The sequence below is a fragment of the Colias eurytheme genome, chromosome 16 (genome assembly GCF_061535395.1).
Source record: "Colias eurytheme isolate Ceu_HAF_F1 chromosome 16, ilColEury1 Martin Lab GWU primary, whole genome shotgun sequence".
Lineage (NCBI taxonomy): Eukaryota > Metazoa > Arthropoda > Insecta > Lepidoptera > Pieridae > Colias > Colias eurytheme.
Window position 1 is genome coordinate 6,469,491 of NC_142995.1, and position 21,462 is coordinate 6,490,952.

Here is a 21,462-nt window from a genome sequence, read left to right on the forward strand (position 1 = left end):
TCTGGATATTTTTTAGTGTTTTTTCTGGTGGTTTTAAAGACCGATTACTTTAGTGGATTTCTGGTGGGCCACGAGGCCCCAATATGTGGGTTCGAAAAAAAAAAGTTGGCAACACTGGTCGTGCAGCGTGCTATTGTCAAATTCACTTTTCACATGCAGTGCACGTTTGCCGGTCTTTATTATTTACATTTTTTATTTTCAGTAATATTCATTCAAAAATTGCTTTAATATTCTCCAAAACCGCTCTTTAGCGGTATGACATCATGGGTGAAAAATTAGTAGCAGCTCTAAAGCAAATAGAGCTAGAAACAAAAAATAAAGATCTTGTTAAAGCATGTCAACAAATAAGGGTTAGTTCATATTTTTATTGTATTTTATTATATAAATAGATTAAGTATAATTTTAAGAAGATTATTGAAAGCTGATCTAATCTAAATATTAATAAAAAAAATATTAACTTGCTATTGATTAACATTAAATTTTAATATTTAAATATTATATTTTCTTACCAACTTCATGAATAAGCCTTTTGACATTTCTACTTTACAAACATTAATACAGAAAATGCTTCTATAAATGTTATGAATAACACAAATACCAACATGCAAAATATTATTCACTAAGAATTTAAAACTACATGATGGCATAGTGATCTTATAGTATGGTACATGGTACATACTATAATATCACTACGCCTTATTGTCTTAAAAGAGGCAGATTAAACCCAACTGGGACAGTTTTTAACCGGAAATGTTTTGGGTATGGGATATATTATCGGGGCGAAGCCAGGGATCCCAAAGCTAGTTAGAATAAAAATAAGTTAAGTAATATTTTTGGACTATTTTATTCATAATTTCATAATATATTATATTTGGGACAATTTTACAGTTCTCATTGGTGAAGCATCATTCAAGTACGGACAATTTAGTGGCAAAATTAGCAGAATATATTCTTGATTTCGAGGATGCAGTCATATTTGGGAAATATTTGCCTAATCTTTCACTTGCGCTAGTATCTTCTAAAATTCCTCTGAAGCCCGTTTTTTCAAGCAATAGTCATGATCTTGCTACGGATTGTGAAAAAACAAAACATCTAGAATATTCCATTGTATTGGCACATTTGAGTGACCACCCAGATGTGCTTCAGTAAGTATTTTTATAATTATTTAACTGTATAAACTTAAATAAAAAAAAAATTTCTTCATGATGTACTTAATTAAAAAAAAAAAACAAATTGTATATAAGTCAATTCATTATACCAATTAGATTTTCAAGTAAAACAGGACACTAAATTAAATACCACACAATATGGTTTTCAAGATACAATTTTAGAATTGAATTTTGACTTCCATAAAATTTTCCCGCCAATTTGACAAATATTCACTTACATACTAATACCAAATCACGGACACTCCATACAAAATGATCGTTTTGACAGTCACACTGTAGAGACTGCAAATGTGTGTGTTAACGCTTTATGGTTGGCACATTTTAGCGTAAAAAAAAATTCGCATTTTTCTGATGAAATACATCCGTAAACAGCACAATATCTAACCATTTTCTACGAAAAACGATAATCACAAATCCAAAATAATAAAATTACTTTAAGTCAATTTGATTAATGATGTCAATCTTCGTTGCGTATCGTCCCTGTAGAAAAATATGGACCATTTTATGTCTGATCGTGCGGGGTGAGGTAAGTGTTTAATTTTGGCGGGAGGCGGAGAGTGTCCGTTCTGTAGCGTTTAGCTACTATTATGTATTCTGTGCTAATACTATAATATTATAGGAGACCTATTTATATTACAGATATTCTCAAAAATATTTCCAAATAAATCCAATACCTCCATATGAAGTTTTCATACATCATGAAGATTCTTACAATGTGGCTCCAAAGAAACGAAGGCTACAAGACTACAGGCAAAAAGTATCAGATCATAATATAGTTTCATGCTGTTATAAATTGTTGAGAAAATTACCAAATGAATTTTCAACAAAATGGGATTGGACGAAATTTGTCGTAAATTTCAGCCACCATGAAAATGAAGAAATAAGATGGTGAGTAAAAGATTTTATCTTTGCAATGCCCAATTTACTAGTTGAGGATCATTTTTTGTAAAAAAACTTGAGGGGTGTCAAGAGAGACAGACAGAGAAAGACGTGCACGACGCACGGCTTACAACTATAGCAAAAAGTGTTGTTAACAACTTTTTTCTTAATTCCTCCGTCTAGCCCCCTTTTGCAACGCTTGATAAGGAACTTTGTTAAAAAAAAAAGAAACAAAAATTGATATTATTTTCTTGTAATTCTAGGATGGTAAAAGAATGCATGGCGATATTAACAAACATGACAGAAGCTCAATCAAAAACATTAAATAAAAATTTAAACATATCCATTGACACAGATATAAAAAATAACATGTCTAAAGTAGATCAAACTATTGGGACGGGTATCGAGAATTTAACTGTAAAAACAAAATCAATAGTTAATATTGATGGAATAGTTTTGCCTATCTATGACAAGGATAATGTAAAACCAGCAAGTTTAGTTCCTGTTAAATCAACTATCAACAACTTGAGAAGCTTGGCCCTAGCAGTTGCTTCAGGTATTCTTTTTTATATTGAAATTGTATAATTTATATTCTGTTCTACATTACTTGAATAAGTAAAGCAATGAACAATTTAGATTGATTTGAAGGAGAATTAAAAAAAAACTTTCAATCAGTGAATATTGAATACTGAATATTTAAATGATCTATTTATATTAAAGCCATTTGTATAAACTTTAACTCATTCATTTTTCAACCTTGAACATAATTTACTTCATACAACTGATAAGAGTAATGAAAAAAATTTTTTTTTAAAGTAAAAATACTTTTTAATTCAGTTTTTAAATATAGAATATCAATAAATAAGAGGGCTTATTTATTGATATTCTATATAAAAAAAATTTATGAATTTTTTACATTCAGTTCTCATTATTCATTTAAGTAAATGATTCATTTTTAATTTTTTTTTATATAGGTAAAGCTCTATCGCTTATGGGTCCTGTAGGATCTGGTAAGACCTCGTTGGTGGAACATTTAGCTGCGATCACTGGCCGTAAAGGAGTCGCGTTTAAGAAAGTTCAGCTCGGAGATCAGACTGATTCCCGGATGTTACTAGGTTCTCATCAATGTACAGATGTGCCGGGAGAGTTTATCTGGGCTCCTGGTGTTCTTACAGAGGTTATTTATATTTTTTTCTTGCTTCAATTTGTTTTTTATTACACAATTTTGTTCAAAAATACAAAAAATTATATGCAGTGTGGGCTTTAACATTTTTGCGAAAAAATTTTTTTAAAGATTTTAGTTTCATTTGTATCTGTAAAAAGTGATTAAAAGTGAAAGATATTGTTGTATTTATTGGATTTTTTGTACTTAAAAGTTGTAAAAAACTTTTTTTTTTCTTTTTGCTTCAGGCTGTACTAAATGGTCACTGGTTGTTGTTGGAAGATATCGACTGTGCTGCATTAGATGTGGCATCTACACTAAGTTCACTTCTAGAGAGAAATACTTTGTGCGTGCCTGGTTTTCGAGATGCCTTGCCAGTTACACCAGGTTTCCAATTATTTGTAACACAGCGGTAAGTAAAGTTTAAGCTGAATATTTGCTTTGTAAGTAGTTAATAGGGTGTGTGATATCGATTTCTAAATATAATGTTGGTTGCGAAAGTATTCTAGAATATTTTTCTTTCTCCTTTCAGCACAATCATTACAAATTATGGTTACCAAAAGAAGTTATCTAGCTCAAGTACTTTACTACAAAAACATTTAACAGTAATAAATGTTGAACCTCTATCAAGGTCTGAGCTAAGTGAAGTTATACAAACACTTTACCCCAGTCTGACTACAATCAGTTCAAAGATGATAGAAGTATTCATGATGTTTTCCGTTGGATGCCATGATACGTCTTTACAAACTACTGAAACTGAAACAGAAAAAGCTAACAATGTGGTTATTATGAGAGGTTCGAGGCTCATTTCTACAAGAGATCTAATGAAATGGTGTGCAAGATCAGTTGTTGGTTTTAATGTATCCAGCCCAGACTCTGCATTGAAAGTATTACAAGACGCCTTGGACATTTTTACCTGTTCAGTATCATCACCCGAAAATAGACTAGAATTATCCAAAAAAGTAGGCACGTGCCTCGGAATTGTAGAGACGAAATCTGAATTCTACTGTAAACATTACAAACCAAATGTTTCTTTACAACCGGATTCGTTAATCGTTGGTCGTGCTACAATTCCGCGTATCGAAAAGAGCCTGAAATCTATAGATTTCGATAATAAACAAGTCGTTTTTTCATTCACTCGTCAATCTGCTTGCCTATTAGAGAAAATTGCCTGCTGTGTTCTTTCTAATGAACCAGTGCTTCTAGTGGGTGAAACTGGTACTGGTAAAACTTCTTCAGTTCAATATTTAGCGCGACAAACTGGCCATAAACTTGTAGTGATAAATATGAATCAACAATCAGATTCTGCTGATCTACTTGGTGGCTATAAACCTGTGGATCTTAAATACGTTATACGCCCAATCAAATCGGAATTTTTAGACCTTTTCACAAATTTCTATAATGCAGATAAAAATAAGAAGTTTTTAAGTCACATCGAGACATGTTACGATACAGAAAATTGGAATGCTCTGTTAGCATTGATGCAACAAAGCCACAAAGCAGCAGTAAAAAGACTTAATGATGAAAAAAGCAATAAGTTAAAGGCTTGGCTGGCTTTTGGATATAAACTCTCTAAGTTAGAGCAACAAATAAAGGCAGAATCTCGATTGACATTTGCATTCATTGAAGGATCCCTTGTAAAAGCTATGCAAGAAGGTCACTGGGTATTATTAGATGAAATAAACTTAGCATCTGCAGAAATATTGGAGTGTTTGGCTGGATTATTAGAAGATAGAAATGAAAGTATAGATTTACTGGAAAAGGGTGATAAAGTTCCTATAAAAAGACATCCAGATTTCACGCTTTTTGCGTGCATGAACCCAGCAACTGATGTAGGGAAAAAAGATTTACCAGTGGGCCTAAGAAATAGGTTTACCGAATTTTTCATTGATGAATTAACAGAAAGAAATGATTTAATGTTATTAATAGGTGATTATTTATACCACATGAATTTAAGCGGAGCTGTGCTAGAGTCTATTTATAGCTTTTATTCTTCAATTCGAAAAGAGGCCAAATTGAATTTAGTAGATGGAGCAGGTATGATTTATTTTCTATTCTATTTATATAATTTGGAACCTTTTATTGAATCTGTAATAATTTTTTAAATTATTTTAGGTAATGCTCCCCACTATTCACTCAGAACACTATGCAGAGCATTAACTGCTGCGGCCAAAGCAAAATGTGGGACTGTCGCAAGATCTTTATATGAAGCATTTTGCCTTTCCTTCTTAACACAACTAGATAGATCATCTCATCCGATAGTGGAAGCCATGATAGCTAAGTATGTAATACAAAATATATTTATTTTTATTTTTGATACATTTTAATAGAGAAGAATTAAAACAATTTTTTTATTTGTAGGGCTGTTCTTGGTAAGAAAAATGTGAAAGCCGTCTTAAAACAATTAATTCCTGAACCTCAATGTCAAGGACAAAACTATTTGCTCTTTGAGGGTCATTGGATACCTCAGGGCAAATTGGAAATCAATATACCAGAAGGATACATTTTAACTCCTACTGTAAGAAAAAATCTTCGAGATATTGCCCGCATCATATCACTTGGGCGTTTACCTATATTATTACAGGGTGATACATCTGTGGGCAAAACTTCACTTATAACATATATAGCTAAAGCCTCAGGAAACTACTGCGTCAGAATAAACAATCATGAACATACTGATTTACAAGAGTACATAGGATCTTATGCAAGTGATTCAAGTGGAAATCTAGTCTTTAAGGAGGGAGTTCTAGTCGAAGCTATGAGAAAAGGATATTGGATAATTCTTGATGAATTGAATTTAGCTCCTAGTGATGTATTAGAAGCATTAAATCGTGTTCTTGACGACAATCGAGAGTTATTTATTCCTGAGACCCAAGAAGTTGTTAAAGCTGATCCCAATTTTATGCTTTTTGCAACGCAGAATCCTCCAGGGTTGTATGGTGGCCGAAAAATGTTATCACGTGCTTTTCGTAATAGATTTGTCGAGCTGCATTTCGACGAAATACCAAGAAGTGAACTCGAAACAATATTGCACCAAAGGTGTCATATTCCGCCTACATATAGCAAGAAAATGATCGAAGTTATGGCGGAACTACAAGTTAGGAGAAGGGGCTCAGCCGCAGTACAAGGCAAAGATGGATTTATCACTTTGAGAGATTTATTCAGATGGGGCCAGAGATATAAACATGCTTCCAAAGAAATGCTCACTTCTGAAAAATTTTATGACTGGGATCAGCATATAGCCGACGAAGGTTATCTTATATTAGCGGGCAAAGTGCGCCAAACAGATGAAAGAAGTATAATAGAGGAAGTTATTGAAAAACATATAAAACGAAAAGTCGATCCTAAAAATTTATTCAGCCTTCATCAAAATACTTCACCCGTGACTAAATCAACATTAGAAATGCTTTTAAGTAACCAACTCCAAGAATTTTCTCATGTAGTATGGACATATAATATGAGAAGATTAGCAGTTTTAATAGCCAAGGCATTTACTTTTAATGAGCCTGTGCTATTGGTAGGGGAGACTGGTTGCGGAAAAACCACAATATGTCAAGTATTGGCCGCTTTAAGTCGCCGGCAGTTACTATCCGTAAACTGTCATATGCATACAGAAAGCTCGGACTTCTTGGGTGGACTTCGCCCGGTAAGACAATATAAAAAAGATGGGAAATTATTCGAGTGGGTTGATGGACCTTTAATAAAAGCAATGGAACATGGCCATCTGTTCCTCGCAGATGAAATATCTTTAGCAGATGACAGTGTTTTAGAAAGAATGAACTCATTACTAGAACCAGAAAGACAATTAGTCTTGTCTGAACGGGGCACCGATGATAGTTCCGATATTGTGGTTATTTCAGCTGTTCAACATTTTCATTTTATCGGAACTATGAATCCAGGTGGTGATTTTGGAAAAAAAGAACTATCACCCGCTTTACGTAATAGATTCACAGAAATATGGTGTGATCATGTCAGTTCCAGAGAAGATTTATTAGAGGTTCTGGAAAAGAGTGTTAGTAAAGGAATAGCTTTGTCAAATCAAGAAGATGGAACATCAGGAATTGGAAATTGTATAATTGATTTTAGCTATTGGTTGAAAAATTCCGAAGTGACAAATAAATTTCCATTTAGCATTCGTGATTTACTGTCATGGGTACAATTCATTAATGTTACTGTTGGACAAAAATTGTTAGACACAGCTGAGGCGTATGTGCATGGTGCATGTATGACATTTTTGGATTGTTTCGGTACCGCTTTAACGGGTCACATTGATCCTGAAACCTTACACGTTTTACGCAAAAATGCTATTAACTTCTTGCTCAATCAAATAAAAGCATTAGGTTACGAAAAAACTGACTTACTAAACAACATGTTGGTTAATAAGGCAATATCATTGACTGCTGAGGTAATTGATAAGAAGTTTGGGATCCATCCATTCCTTATCGAAATTGGGCCACACCACAATCCATTTGATATACAGAAGTTTACGTTCACGGCTCCCACAACTGGTGCTAATACATTACGACTATTACGAGGCCTCCAGTTAAACAAAGCGATTTTATTAGAAGGAAACCCAGGAGTAGGAAAAACAAGCTTAGTTACAGCTGTAGCAAAAAGTTCTGGTCATAAAGTTGTCCGCATAAACTTAAGTGATCAAACAGTAAGTGTATCTTCACTCATTTTATTTAGTTTTTTTCTTCGCGTAAGTGTAACTTTTTAATTGTAATTTTTTTTCAGGATATAACAGATTTGTTTGGTACCGACTTACCATCAGAAGACGGATCCTTTATCTTCAAGGAGGGAGCTTTCTTAAATGCTCTCCAAAACGGAGATTGGATTCTTTTGGATGAACTTAATTTAGCACCACAACCTGTGCTAGAAGGTCTTAATGCTTGTTTAGATCACAGAGGTGAAATATACATTCCAGAATTAGGTAAAACATTTAAAGTGAAAAAAGAAACAAAACTGTTTGCCTGTCAAAATCCTCTCAAACAGGGCGGTGCTCGTCGGGGCCTGCCCGTATCATTCTTAAACAGATTCACTCAAGTATACGTCGACACTTTGACTAAAGATGATCTTACGTTCATTGTTGAGGCACAATATTCAGAACTTTCTAAAGATATCTTACACAGAATAGTTGCATTCAATTGTAAGGTATCACATGAAATAACTGAAATTCAGACTTGGGGACATAGAGGAGCACCCTGGGAAATGAACTTACGTGACATACAAAGATGGTGTGAGGCACTCATTCAAGATCAAAATGAAGGTAGAAAAGTGTCACCTGGAAAGTTTATTGATATGCTCTATGTTAATAGAATGCGGACAGAGGAAGATAAAGAAAAAATGATAACAACCTATAATGAAATATTTTATCCAGCTTATCCTAGAAGTGATGAACATCCCATGTTTAATATTGATGGTAAGAACATAATTATTGGTGATGTTATTTTTCAAATCAACAATGAGAGGCTGTATAAAAACAGAAGATCGATTGATACAAATTTATTAGTGCTTAGAGATCAATTGCCAATTTTAAAAGCGCTAGCTCAAAATGTAAAAATGAATTGGCTCTCTATACTAGTTGGACCGACTGCTGTGGGAAAAAGTAGTTTGGTTCAAGTTTTAGCGGATTTAACCGGAAATGAATTACATGTTATACCAGTCACCTCAGCAATGGATGTATCAGATCTATTAGGGGGATTTGAACAAGTCGACTACAACAGAACCTTGGAAAATATATATGATAATATTGAGACAGTTACTATCCGAATTGTTAGAAGTTTATGGTTATTACAAGACTTCAAACTTTGGAAATCAAATAAGCTCTTGAGTGATCTTTTTGAGTTCCGTCAAATAGAAACAAACGGCGAAGCTAAAAACGCATTTAATATTGACATGAAAAAATTCAAAGAGAAAGTGCAGTTTCTATTAGACCATTGCTATAAATTAATTGAATGTAGCAACATTTGTGATCTTTCCACTCACGGCATAGAAAAAATAATAGGAAATTTAAAGCATTTGCAAAATAAAATCTTAAAACTGACATCCGTAAATTCGGGTGGTAGATTCGAGTGGATAGATTCATTACTTGTTAAAACTATGATTGATGGATCTTGGCTTCTACTAGATAATGTAAATTTAACGTCAGCCGCAGTATTAGATAGACTAAACGGTCTTTTGGAGCCAAATGGAGTCCTCAGTATTCCGGAGCGAGGTGAAATAAGCGAAATAAAGCCTCATCCCAACTTTAGGATTTTCTTTACAATGGATGCAAAGCATGGAGAAATATCTCGAGCTATGAGAAATAGAGGCGTGGAGATTTACTTGCTTAGACCTGATAATAGTGATCTAGGTCTCTCTGAGATAATGCCATATATGGATTTAGTGGCGTTATTATCGTCGTGTGGTTTGCCTAATCAATATCACGATATTTGCATTCGGTGCCATGAAACTATGACAGAGTTTGTGCAAGGTAAGTTGTACAATTTTGGCTAAGCTACATGTTTTAAACTATAAATATCATAATTCAATATGACATTTAGTATGACATGAAATTTATTGTACAATATAAAAAATATGTTTCAGGTTTAGAACGGCCAACAGTTTCGCAACTTCTCCAAGCAGCGCATATAATACAACAACAACTAGTAAGGGGTGTGTCTTTCAAAACGGCTCTACTGAACAGTTTTTCAGATGTTTACATAAAACCGAGAAGTGGTAGTGACTTCGTTACCGATATAAATACATCTCTAGCTGAAATGAAGAATAATATGTTACGTGAGTTAGAAAATGAGTTGGGCACTGAAGAATTCCCAAATTTTGGTTCCAATGTTGTTAATCACACATTAACAATTAAAGGGCTCTGTTCCAATTCCATTTATGAATTAGCGAAACAAACTTGCTATACGGCAGTTGAGCAAATTACAGATAACAACTCAGTGGACAATGCAACAATGCATGTAATATTTAGCATTCTAACTTCTTACCAAAAATGCTCTGGTGAACAATTGAAAACTCTTTACTGTAGTTTAAATGAAGCAGTTTCAAATGCCAAGGATATCAAATTGAAAAATTTAGCAAAGGAATTAAACGATCAAGCACTTAATCATGTAAATAAATTAAATACGACATCGGAGTCATATAAACGGTTTTATCGGGAATCATATTGCGTTGACGATGGTATTGATACTAAATCTAACACGAGTTTTGCTTTGCTATATAATGAGTGTCAAAAAACTCTTCTAAAATTATCTCTTATAGAAAGTCCTTTCTCTGCTCTTCATTATTCAAATGCAGTATCAAAGAGAACTTTAACTGATGATTTTGTGGAATATCCCATATTAAGACACTGCCAAAACTATATAAATCTTATTGATGAAGAATTGCTGAAAGCAATTAATTTGGCATCTTGTAATTTAAGTGACCAAAATATTTGTGTGTTATTACAATTGTTAAATTGGCGAATAAGATTTTTCAAAACGTGTACAATGCCAATATTTACCATGCAAAAACGTACGCCAACCTTAAAAGAAGAAATTATACCTATCCTCCAGATCCATAATAAGTGGATTCAAAAGTATCTATTGGAAAAACTTTACAGCATGATTGGTAAATCTGATGAATTTATGAAATTTAAAAAGAAAATTACGGAAATGAAATTAAACATGGAACAGGAACATACGGAGTTATCGAAAATCAGCAAGAAAATGAGAAAATGTTACGGACAATCAAAGCTATTTAAAGACAAACGGGAATATAACTTGTGCACTGCAAGAGCAGCAGTTTATAAAGAAATCCATTTTGATATGCATCAACCAATTGATAAGCAATTCTACAAGCTTGATAGCATTATGTACAATGCTAACAAGACCTTTGCTATAGATATACCCCAGGAAGAAAGTATTAGAGAAACCGAAAGTACTGTAGCAAGTATCAAAGAAAAAGTAAAAGAACCAAGTTCAGATATCAAACTCATACCATTAAATTTATATGTTGTACAAAGAGTTTTAAATGTATTGCAACCGTATATGCCAGAGCTTTTGAGGAAGTTCTTTGCAACAGAAGATATTCTTTTGCGCACTAAAGAAACAAGTTGTCTAGATATTTTAGCAATTGTTACTGCTTACGGGAAAGTTACGAAAGGATTTCCACCAGCATTAATAGATCATTTGAGTATGTTGCTTGAAATGCAAAAGGGTAATCTTGATGTAACTATTGAAAGGTAAGCTTAAGATATAAATTATAACATAGTATAATTTTTAAAGCATATTTATTTCAAATCGAGACGTTTTGGAATCGATAACAATATTTTTTTTTAATACAAATAATACGCACCGATATAGTTTATTACGTTTTATTTTAGATTATCATCAATGACAACGAAATTTTGGGATGAGATTTATAAATTATTGGCATCATCACCAGCCGTTCATCCTTCGCTGTTTTTATCTGGGAATCATATAAGTTCTGATGACGTCATGGAGTTGATTCCAGCTAATACGCCAAGGGTGTCAATGAACCTGCCATTAATGCCATATTACATTCAACAGCTTACAATGTTGGTTGAAGAGGAAGGTGAGTTCTTGTTTATGCATTTATTTTCGTTATGAATTAAAGTTAATCATCATGGCATGGATTTATTTAAAAAGAGAGCCTACATCCACCTTCGGCAGTCGGTAACAGCCTCACAAAGGTAACTTTGTGAGTGCTCATGGGGGGTGTTGATCATTTATCAGGTGTAAGTAATACCTTAAATTCGTCCACCAAAAAAATCATGTTAAGCCGACTTTAATTCATATTAATAAGGTTGATTTTAATTTGGTGTAAGTATATTCACTTGCTAGGTTAGTTCTTATAAGAATGATTGCTTTTGTCGCGATTTGTAAATTTGCTTTGATATTTGTTGAACTATCATCACATTAAGTTACTTTTGAAGTGAAATTGATTTAGGCGCATAGAGAGTAAATTTTCAAGGTCGCGTCATTGCAATACCGTTTGGTATCTTTGAATCTTGCATAACAAGTTTCACTTCTGACACGAGTGTGCGGCACTCACGGCTCTTTTTATATAGGATTATAACATTTTAATGTATTTCAGGGTCTCAACAATTACTAGCCTATGAAAAAGTATCTCTTAATAACAGAGTGGAATATTCTTTACAATTGGAGTCTATTTTAAAAATATTATGGAATAATATAGGCACCTTGGATATCACCGCCGCTGCTAAATTGTAAGACTCCAAAATATTAGTTATCTGGTCAATTAACTTTTAGTTTCTAAATTCAGTACATTTTTATGTTTTTAACTTTCAGAGAAGCAGATGCTGTATTTGAAATGAAGAAATATGATCATTTAATTATTTATCTCCATTCTATTGTTGTGTCTAATTTGAATAATCCTATTTTCAAATTAACCGATGATAAATTTAGTTTTTTGCTAAAACATCTTAAGATCGACTCCTACTTAATGGAAGCATTAGCAAAAGCCGATGGAATTAATAAAGAACTTAAAGAAGAATTAAACTTAAATAAACTCAATGTGACTAAAGTGAAGATATTAACAGCGCAATTATCTTTACTGACTAGTTTATTGTTTGTACAATTTATGGTAGAAATGAGTCCAATAGACCATGTCGAGAAGTATCGTATGAAAGTTAAATATATTGAAGAAGACGTACAGATGTTTAATGCCCTATTAAGTTCGTACTACGTTCAAGGTGTAATATCGGGCACTATCAATGAAAATCGCAATATCGAAAAGTCATCTCAAGTGGCGATTAATTCTTTGAATAATGATACATTACAACAGTTGAAAAAAGTGCACCCACACTGCGAAATTTTGATGAATTTGAAAGAACAAACAGCGCTTAAAATTCATAAATACGCATCTGGTAATACATTCCGTCCTGATAAACCGTCCTATTGTAATTTTGTCAAAGTAAGTACAATTAATAAGGATTCATTTTGTTCAGTTGATAATACAGCTACCGTTAATAACTACTAAGTATAAATATATTATTTCATAGTTATTCCAATATTTAAATTGTTTTTTCTTCTAGGAATGTAAACATTTCTCAAAGTCGATTCTCTCAGAAAGAACGATAATTACGGTATCTACAAAAATGATAGAGATTTGCAATCTACTTTACATAGATTTTATCGCGAGTAATAAACTGAATAAATGTACAGTAAATAAAGCTGAGGCCGTTATTCGAGAAACAATATCATGGATGAATTCAACTAGAGCTTTCTATAAAAATATTGAAACTGCGTATGCTGAGGCCTTCCCCGATTTAGCAAAGCCTTTGCAGAGTTCACTCTCTCAAATTATACACAGTATAACCTCTTTGAGTGATGTGATGAGAGAACTTGTCCTAAAAGTACAAAAAGGAGAATTTTTGCCTGAATTATTAAGGAGTTTGCTTGTGTATCCCAGTAAAATTGATGTTATAGATGTAAAGGAAAAACACCTAAATCGATATGTAACAAACCATTTCATACAAATGTTGAGTCGCGGAGTAGGTGGCAAAACTAATTTGGTCAAGATTGAATCATCATGGATAGAGTAAGTTTTAACTTTTAAGATGTTCTAATAAATATATAAAATTTATTAGTTTGTTTTTACAGCTTCATAATAACTTAATTAAACTACTTTATTTTATGAGATTAATATAATTGAATATTTTTTTTATGATTCTAGGATATTAAAAATGAATTTATCAGAGTTAAAGATGAACTGTACAGCGATGGGTCGAGTTGATGAAGCGTCGATGAGCGCGGTGTTGACTACATTAAATGCGATAGTAAAAGCTTGGGACAAACAACGACAGGATATGGAAAGGAAGAAACAGGACGACGAAGCTTTATATGTCACTAAGTAAGTATTCTACGATATAATATAATGTTATGTATATAAGAAATACATAAGTAATTGTACCAATAATTATCAAATTTATAGGTCTATTTCAAAATGTGAAGATGAAGATGAAGAGGCCACGGCTCACGAAGAAATAATGCAAATGTTCCCTTCGTACGCTGAGGACGATTTCGGAGAATTTAAACCGCCTACTTTGGAACAGAGGAAAGTAAAAGTACAAAATGCAGATAAACCCAAACTAATTATGACAGCAGAAGATGTGTCTTTGATATACAAGTGGCATTCGAATTTCGTTCGTAATGTGACCATCGCAGAATGGTTGACTGCTCCGAAAAAGATAGTGGGCAATGATGTCATAACTCCTTTACTATTACGGTATCCCATATTCAGTAAAGTTGCTCAAGGATCGTGGGAAGGATTGGATGCGGTATTTGAAAGTGAAATTACTCCTAGTCTGTTGGTGCTGTTATCTCATATTAAAGCTAAAGTTGATGGGCTTGGTAAGTAGTTAAATCCATTTCGACACTATTTAAAAATTCGCCTTAATTGTTGACTTTTATTTTTGCCATATTTATTATCTGTGGTAAAGAGCATGTTTTTTTGCGTAAAACGTCCCATACGTTAATAAATAATATTTTATTTTAGAATCTTCCAATCAAAAAGTGGACTTCTATCGCTCACCCTGGGTGTCGGAAACTCGCGAGTGCTTACCGCTGCTTCACAAAGTGCGAGATAATACAAGTGAATTACTGGAGCAATGGCCGGACTTCCCTACTTTAAAAGACGTAAGAATGTTAAATATGTTCAATGAACGTATAATAAAAATTCATTGTTTAATGACATTGTTATTTCTTCCAAGATATTTATATATGTTATTTCTAAAGGTTTATGTTAAAGGTAAATGGGGATCCCCGCAGTAATTATGTCTTAAAGCAGTACTAATATTAGTGTGCGAAAGAGACGGCGCTAGACGACCTATATACTATATAGGTGTGTCTCTTTCCCAAACTGGAACTAGCACTTTAAGACGTCACCGTAACCGCCTAAAACTATGTTTTATGACTTACTTAATTAGCATCTATACATTGGTTGTATTTTTTTTATATCTTTATTTTGAACTGATGGTTTTCTTCCAGATAATGGTTATAGTGAACAGAATACTAAACTTCCCGATCACAAGCCCCGTATCACGATTCCTCACTGGTCTGGAACTACTTCGCGATAAAATCGAAGAGTGGAACAAAAATGCGCACAAAGGCAATAACATGATCGAGATATCATTATCTGTGGGACAACAGATTATAAATTGGAGGAAATTAGAGATGAGTCATTGGAAGGAGTGCTTGAATAATCTGTATCAGAGGTAAGTTATAGAACTGTTAATTTGATGTAACCAATGTTTTTTGTTTCATTAATAAATTGTGTTACGTGCACAATTAGTTTACTTCCGATTCGTATTATTTTAACAATAGTAAAAAAAGTCAAGAAATTTTCTACAAAAAATATATCTGCCAAAATATGAAAGTTTTATCATAAATGTCGTGTTAATGAAGAATAAGTTAAGAATTAATAATATGAATTGTTTTCTTTATTGATAATATTTAGAAACAACATATTTTTTGATGTACTTACCGTGTTTTATGATTAGACTAGAGTAGATAATTTTTGAAACAAAAAAAATCGCAGTCGGATGAAACCCATTAGAAAAGGAGGGGAATATGATAAAAATGTAAGGAAAAATAAATTACGGTCAATCCGAGTTCGGGAAGCGGGAGGGGGGAGCTTTTAAGAGAAAAAAATGGTTTCTCTCGATTTCCGACAAAACTACAAGTCCTATAGAAAAAAGTTCAATGGCAAAGTTGTAGGTAATTAAAAGTTCTACAACTTTTGTATTCACAATTTTTTCACATAACCTAAAAATTTAGGTGAAAAATTCAAAAAACCAAGTTTTTGGTCTTTTATTTCTATCTACTTCAAAAAAATTTTTTTTTTCTACAAAATTTGGTGGAAACTTACTTTATTATGTCCCAAATACACTGTAATTTATCTGATTGAAAATATTTATTTTTTCGCCTTATTTTGAATTAATACCAAAAAAACAACCTAATTTTCAATCGAAAAGTCACCCGTCAAAATATCAGCTTTTTTCAAAAACTTAGGGTGCCTTTTATTCATTGAAATCTCTACTTTCATATGATGTAAAAAAAATAAACACCACCATAGTAAATGTTCTCAGGAAATGCATACAAACAGTCTGAAAATTAGCTTTTACTAAATCAGGCACACTTCTCGAACTACCTGAAATGTTTTTATCGACATCATTTTGCTTTTGAATATGCTGTAAAATATTAAACTTAGAACAGATTATTTTTTTTCTTTTGAAATATTACCGAAAAGCCGATACAAGAGAAGATATAGAGTTCAAGAAGTGTGCCTGATTTAGTAAAAGCTAATTTTCAGACTGTTTTCAAACTCAAACTCAAACTCAAACTCATTTATTTGGCACCACATTATACAGAAATAAGGTAATTATATAAAAACAAACAAAAAGAAGAAATACAAAATAAAATTAAAATTAAAAAATAGATAAAATTAGTGTGATGCCAAAACGGTCCCCACGTCAGCAAAAGTTACAGAGTGTTTCTGTAACACTGGTTTTCAGTGAGTACCGGTGATAAGGATAACTTGCGGCTCAAATAACAGAGCACGACTGCCAGTCAATATAACCTTAACGAATATAATATTTATATAATATATTGTACAACAAATAATCGCTTATAAGTACATAATACATATACACATACACATATAATATACATACATACAAACATATATAATTATATATACAACTAGCACCATTCACTACTATCAACTACATAAGAAACAAATAAATAACGCCGATAACATGCAGACACTGACGAAGCAAGCAGGTACAGCAGTTATGTAATATACGCCGTGTAAGTGGGAAGAACGCGTGAGCCAGGAGGAAACTGATTTTGGTGATGATTTAATTTAATTTTTAAGTGTTTTTTAAATGTATAGACAGATCCTAAATTACGAATGGGAGGTGGAATGTTATTCCAACACTTACACGAAACGTATCTAAAACTACCACGAAAAGCCGCCGTGCTATACCGCTGTAAGCGCAGTGCCGGGTTGCTTACCAGACGAGTGTTAACAATACCGCTGCACCATTCCAGTTTTTCGTAGAGGTACGTTGGTTTCTTACTGGTCACAATACCGAAGAGCAAAGTGGCAATGTGGAGTTCCCTTCTGAGAGACATCTTTAAAATGTTTCTCTCGTTGAGGTAAGGTGTCACGTGAGTGCGAGGAGGTATGTCGAAACAGTATCTTGCACAAGCATTTTGCACTCGCTGCACTATTCGCTCTGTTCTTGCAAGAAGTCGAGGCCCGTATACACAGTCGGCATAGTTAAATTTAGAAAGAACAAGAGCCTCGCATAACCTAGTTCGAATATCAGTGCTGAGAAAATTACGAATCTGATATAAAATTTTTAAACGATAAAAACAGTTCCTGACTAAATTTTGTATGTAGGTTTCGAATCGAAGCTCTTGATCAAAAATAAGTCCTAGATTACGAACCTCTAAAACTCTTTCCACTGGAACACCTTGTTTGTACCTTTATGTCCAAATTATTACTGACGATATCTTTTATTTGTTTTTTAGATCCCAATACCATGAACTTTGTTTTACTAGGATTTAACGCTAAAGATACCGAATCTGCCCAGGCTGCTATCCTATCCAGGGCCTGTAGACAAAGTAACAATTACAAAACGATAACGAAGTTAGAAATCGCAAAAATGTATGGGATTGACATACGCCGCGTTAGATCACGTGGTCTATCTAATGTCAATCCCATACATTTTTGCGATTTCTAACTTCGTTATCGTTTTGTAATTGTTACTTTGTCTAAGGCCCCTGGTCTTCATTAATTTTTACCACGGCACTGGGTGTATCATTAGGATTAAAGGACAAATATATTTGAATATCGTCTGCATAGAGATGATACTGACAATATTGAATTTCATTTATTACCTCTGCTGTATAAAGAATAAAAAGCAAAGGGCCTAAAATAGAGCCTTGCGGCACTCCTCTAATAAGCGGCTGTAGGTCTGATTTAACGGCCATTCCATCGCTTCCACGAACGTCCACAGCTTGGGTTCGACCGCACAGGTAGCTCCTAAACCACTCAATAGTCCCAGGTTCGAATCCATAAAAATGCAATTTAGCAAGCAGCAGATTAATATTTATTGTATCAAACGCACGCGAAAAATCTAATAGTACTAAGATGGACCCTTCCCCGCGATCTTGAGCAGTCAGCAAACTATCAGTAACATCTAAGAGTGCAGTGGCTGTACCATGACGCTTTCTAAAGCCTGACTGACGTGACGGTAAAATATTATTTTCTTCCAAATATGAGATCGTCTGCATGTACACTAAACGTTCCAAAACCTTAGATAAACATGGCAAAATGCTGATTGGTCTTAGATCTTTCACATTCACCGGTTAATTGTTTTTAGGCAATGGTTTTACTATAGCCCTTTTCCATAATTCTGGAAAGGTGTGTGATTCAATTGAATTTATTATAGAAGTTATAGTACAGAGGCTATTAGGCATAGTTAGAGCTACCATATGCAAGTTAATACCATCAATACCTGTCGCATTTGAATGTAAAGAATCAATAACCTTTTTTACTTCACTTTGGGAAACTGTGCGGATGTCAAATTTAGAGTCTCCATATCTACAATTACTGAACTTCTGAATAATGTCAATGCCAATAACATTATTGCCGGGAGCATTAAGAAATGACGCATTTATAAGATTTGGATTATTTAAATGTGGTGGGATCTCTATTTCTGGTTTTTTATTTATGTTGAGCGACTTTTTGAGATTTTTCCAGAGCATACGTGGATTAGTAAACTGGTCATTAACTTTTTTACTAAAAAATGCACGTTTCTCGTTAAATAAAGCTGTATTAGTAATTTTTTTTAGTTGTTTATAATAGTCCTTATGTGTGTCACTGTTAGTAGTACGATAGTTGTCATAAGCTTCATTCCTTAATTTCATCATTTCCTTTATCGTATAGGTAATCCAAGGATGTGAAACAGAACTTTTAGAAAAAATTCTTTTGTATGGCGCATGACTATCAAACAACAGTATCAAAATATCCGTAAACACATTTACTATATCATTTACATTAGGTAGGCACGAAATACTATTCCAATCTATATTCATTAAATCATTATTAAAATGTTCAATATTAATGTCCTTTAACGATCTGTATATTTTCCAGCAAGGTTTGATTTTTACTACTTTATTCATAGGAAGATTAAATGAGAGAAATGCGTGACTACTGAGTTCAGGTATGTGCTTTATATCTACGTTATTTATGTCCATATTACTACTTATAACATCTATTAATGAATGACTGTGATCGGTAAAGTGTGTTGGCCTATCTACATGTTGTTTGAGATTGCAGTAATTGAGGAATTCATATAGCTTAGCAGACTGTTGATTGGTTTGAAGCAGATTTATATTAAAATCGCCCAAGACTATTATTTTTTCAAATCTTGGAAAAGAACATATGGAATCGGTAAGTGCGTCGAAGAAAGTATCAATATTTAACCATGGCGGTCTATACGCTGTGCCAATTAGAATTTTGAAACTTCCAATGTTTAGATTTACCCAGAGCTGCTCAACATTCGCGTGCAGCGGATGTTTCAATTTTTGTAGATGCGTTCCCTTTCTAAAATAAACGCCCACGCCACCACCCCGGGTACGTATGCTCTGTGGACGAGGGATATTCCAAAAATGATATCCGATCAACTTAGGTGCCAGGCCTTCCTCGTGTAAGCGAATCCATGTTTCATTTATAAATAAAAGATCTAGATTGGATCTATGCGCAACGGGTACCAGTTCATCTGCTTTATTTGCCAGTGAGCCAGGATTAAGTAGACCAATTTTAACATGTTTCTTGACCATCATAATGCAATGACAGACAACATAATACCACATAATAACATTATTATATGCTTGTTACCCTCAAGTGAATACGTGATTAGATAGCAATGATATGTATTAAATGTAGAAAGGGTGTTATTATAAAATTTTGTTATCAAATAATTTACAAAAAAGTTAATAAAATTTATAAATGAATTCATATAAAGTAGAATAATGTATTGGTAATATAATAATAGAAAACAATATTGTAAAAAATAATTAATATATATTTCATCTTTAAAAACACAAGCAGTACAATGTACAATCATTACACACATAAAAAATGCAAATAAATATTGTACATAAAAGGGTGCAGTAATTATAATTAAAACATAATATATTCGATTCTTGACAAAATTAATGTTATCAATGTAATGTAAAGCTTGTCTATATAGTACATCTACATTGTTTTTATATGATATTTTTAAAGAATTCATAATAAAAGACATGTACATAAAAGTTGATAATAATACTATGTATCTTATGGAATTAAGCTGTATACACATGTATGAATGTGAAATAATGTAATGGTAATGTAATAATATAACACAATATTGTAAAGAGTGACTTAAATATAATTCATGTTTCAAAACACAAATAATACAAGGTACAGACATTACACATATAAAAAATTTAAATATATTTTGTATAGAATAGGATGTAATAAAATTTAAAACATTATATATCACAGAATTTACAATAATAACACAATATAAAACTTGTATATTATATAGTACTTCTAAATGGTTGAAATGGAATATTTTTTTATAATTCATAATAAAAATATATACAAAAAAGTTGATAATATGTATCGTATGGAATTAAACATAATACACATGTATAAAATAATATTAAATAAAAGGGTTAATTGACCGGCAAGGCTACTTATCATTTTTAAGACCAGAATTACTTTTACTATAATTAATAACACATTATTAACATAATGTAGTAGTATGTATATCAATGAAAAAACCACATTATGATATTTTGGCATCACATAATAGACTAGTCTGGATAGTACATATAAGCGGTTAAATAAACTGTAAAAAACATAAAACACAACAAAAGCGAGCACATTGCAAATCGAGAAAAATAATGATAACAAAGATAAATTAGGGTTGAGTTTTGACATTTCATAAAACAATAAGAAGCTTACTTTATACAATGTATGATTTTTTGAAACATGACAAAAACTACATGAAATAATATAGGTTGACAATTTAACATTAAAAAAACAATTGACGAAAACTAGCCAGACCCAAAAATCGTTTCAAAATCGGCCTCAGATCGTATACGTTTAACCACCGTATCAGTGTCTCGGCGAGCGTATACACGACCGTCTTTGGTCCATACA

General features: G+C 32.8%; 1 protein-coding gene across 2 annotated transcripts in view; it reads left to right on the forward strand.

Annotated features, from left to right (window-relative positions):
- The first annotated feature begins 263 nt into the window (after nucleotides 1-263).
- Nucleotides 264-21,462, forward strand: part of LOC149901864 (midasin) — a 36,920-nt gene continuing 15,721 nt past the window's right edge. For both annotated transcript variants that reach the window (XM_090111082.1, XM_090111083.1), the window contains exons 1-19: nucleotides 264-350; nucleotides 889-1,145; nucleotides 1,809-2,057; nucleotides 2,312-2,604; nucleotides 3,023-3,225; nucleotides 3,459-3,622; nucleotides 3,743-5,247; nucleotides 5,326-5,491; nucleotides 5,572-7,870; nucleotides 7,948-9,685; nucleotides 9,799-11,434; nucleotides 11,576-11,787; nucleotides 12,310-12,442; nucleotides 12,525-13,149; nucleotides 13,271-13,776; nucleotides 13,912-14,088; nucleotides 14,170-14,588; nucleotides 14,734-14,873; nucleotides 15,225-15,451. In XM_090111082.1, coding sequence (XP_089967208.1) covers nucleotides 264-350; nucleotides 889-1,145; nucleotides 1,809-2,057; nucleotides 2,312-2,604; nucleotides 3,023-3,225; nucleotides 3,459-3,622; nucleotides 3,743-5,247; nucleotides 5,326-5,491; nucleotides 5,572-7,870; nucleotides 7,948-9,685; nucleotides 9,799-11,434; nucleotides 11,576-11,787; nucleotides 12,310-12,442; nucleotides 12,525-13,149; nucleotides 13,271-13,776; nucleotides 13,912-14,088; nucleotides 14,170-14,588; nucleotides 14,734-14,873; nucleotides 15,225-15,451 — 11,036 coding nt within the window. The remainder of the gene's footprint in view (nucleotides 351-888; nucleotides 1,146-1,808; nucleotides 2,058-2,311; nucleotides 2,605-3,022; nucleotides 3,226-3,458; nucleotides 3,623-3,742; nucleotides 5,248-5,325; nucleotides 5,492-5,571; nucleotides 7,871-7,947; nucleotides 9,686-9,798; nucleotides 11,435-11,575; nucleotides 11,788-12,309; nucleotides 12,443-12,524; nucleotides 13,150-13,270; nucleotides 13,777-13,911; nucleotides 14,089-14,169; nucleotides 14,589-14,733; nucleotides 14,874-15,224; nucleotides 15,452-21,462) is intronic.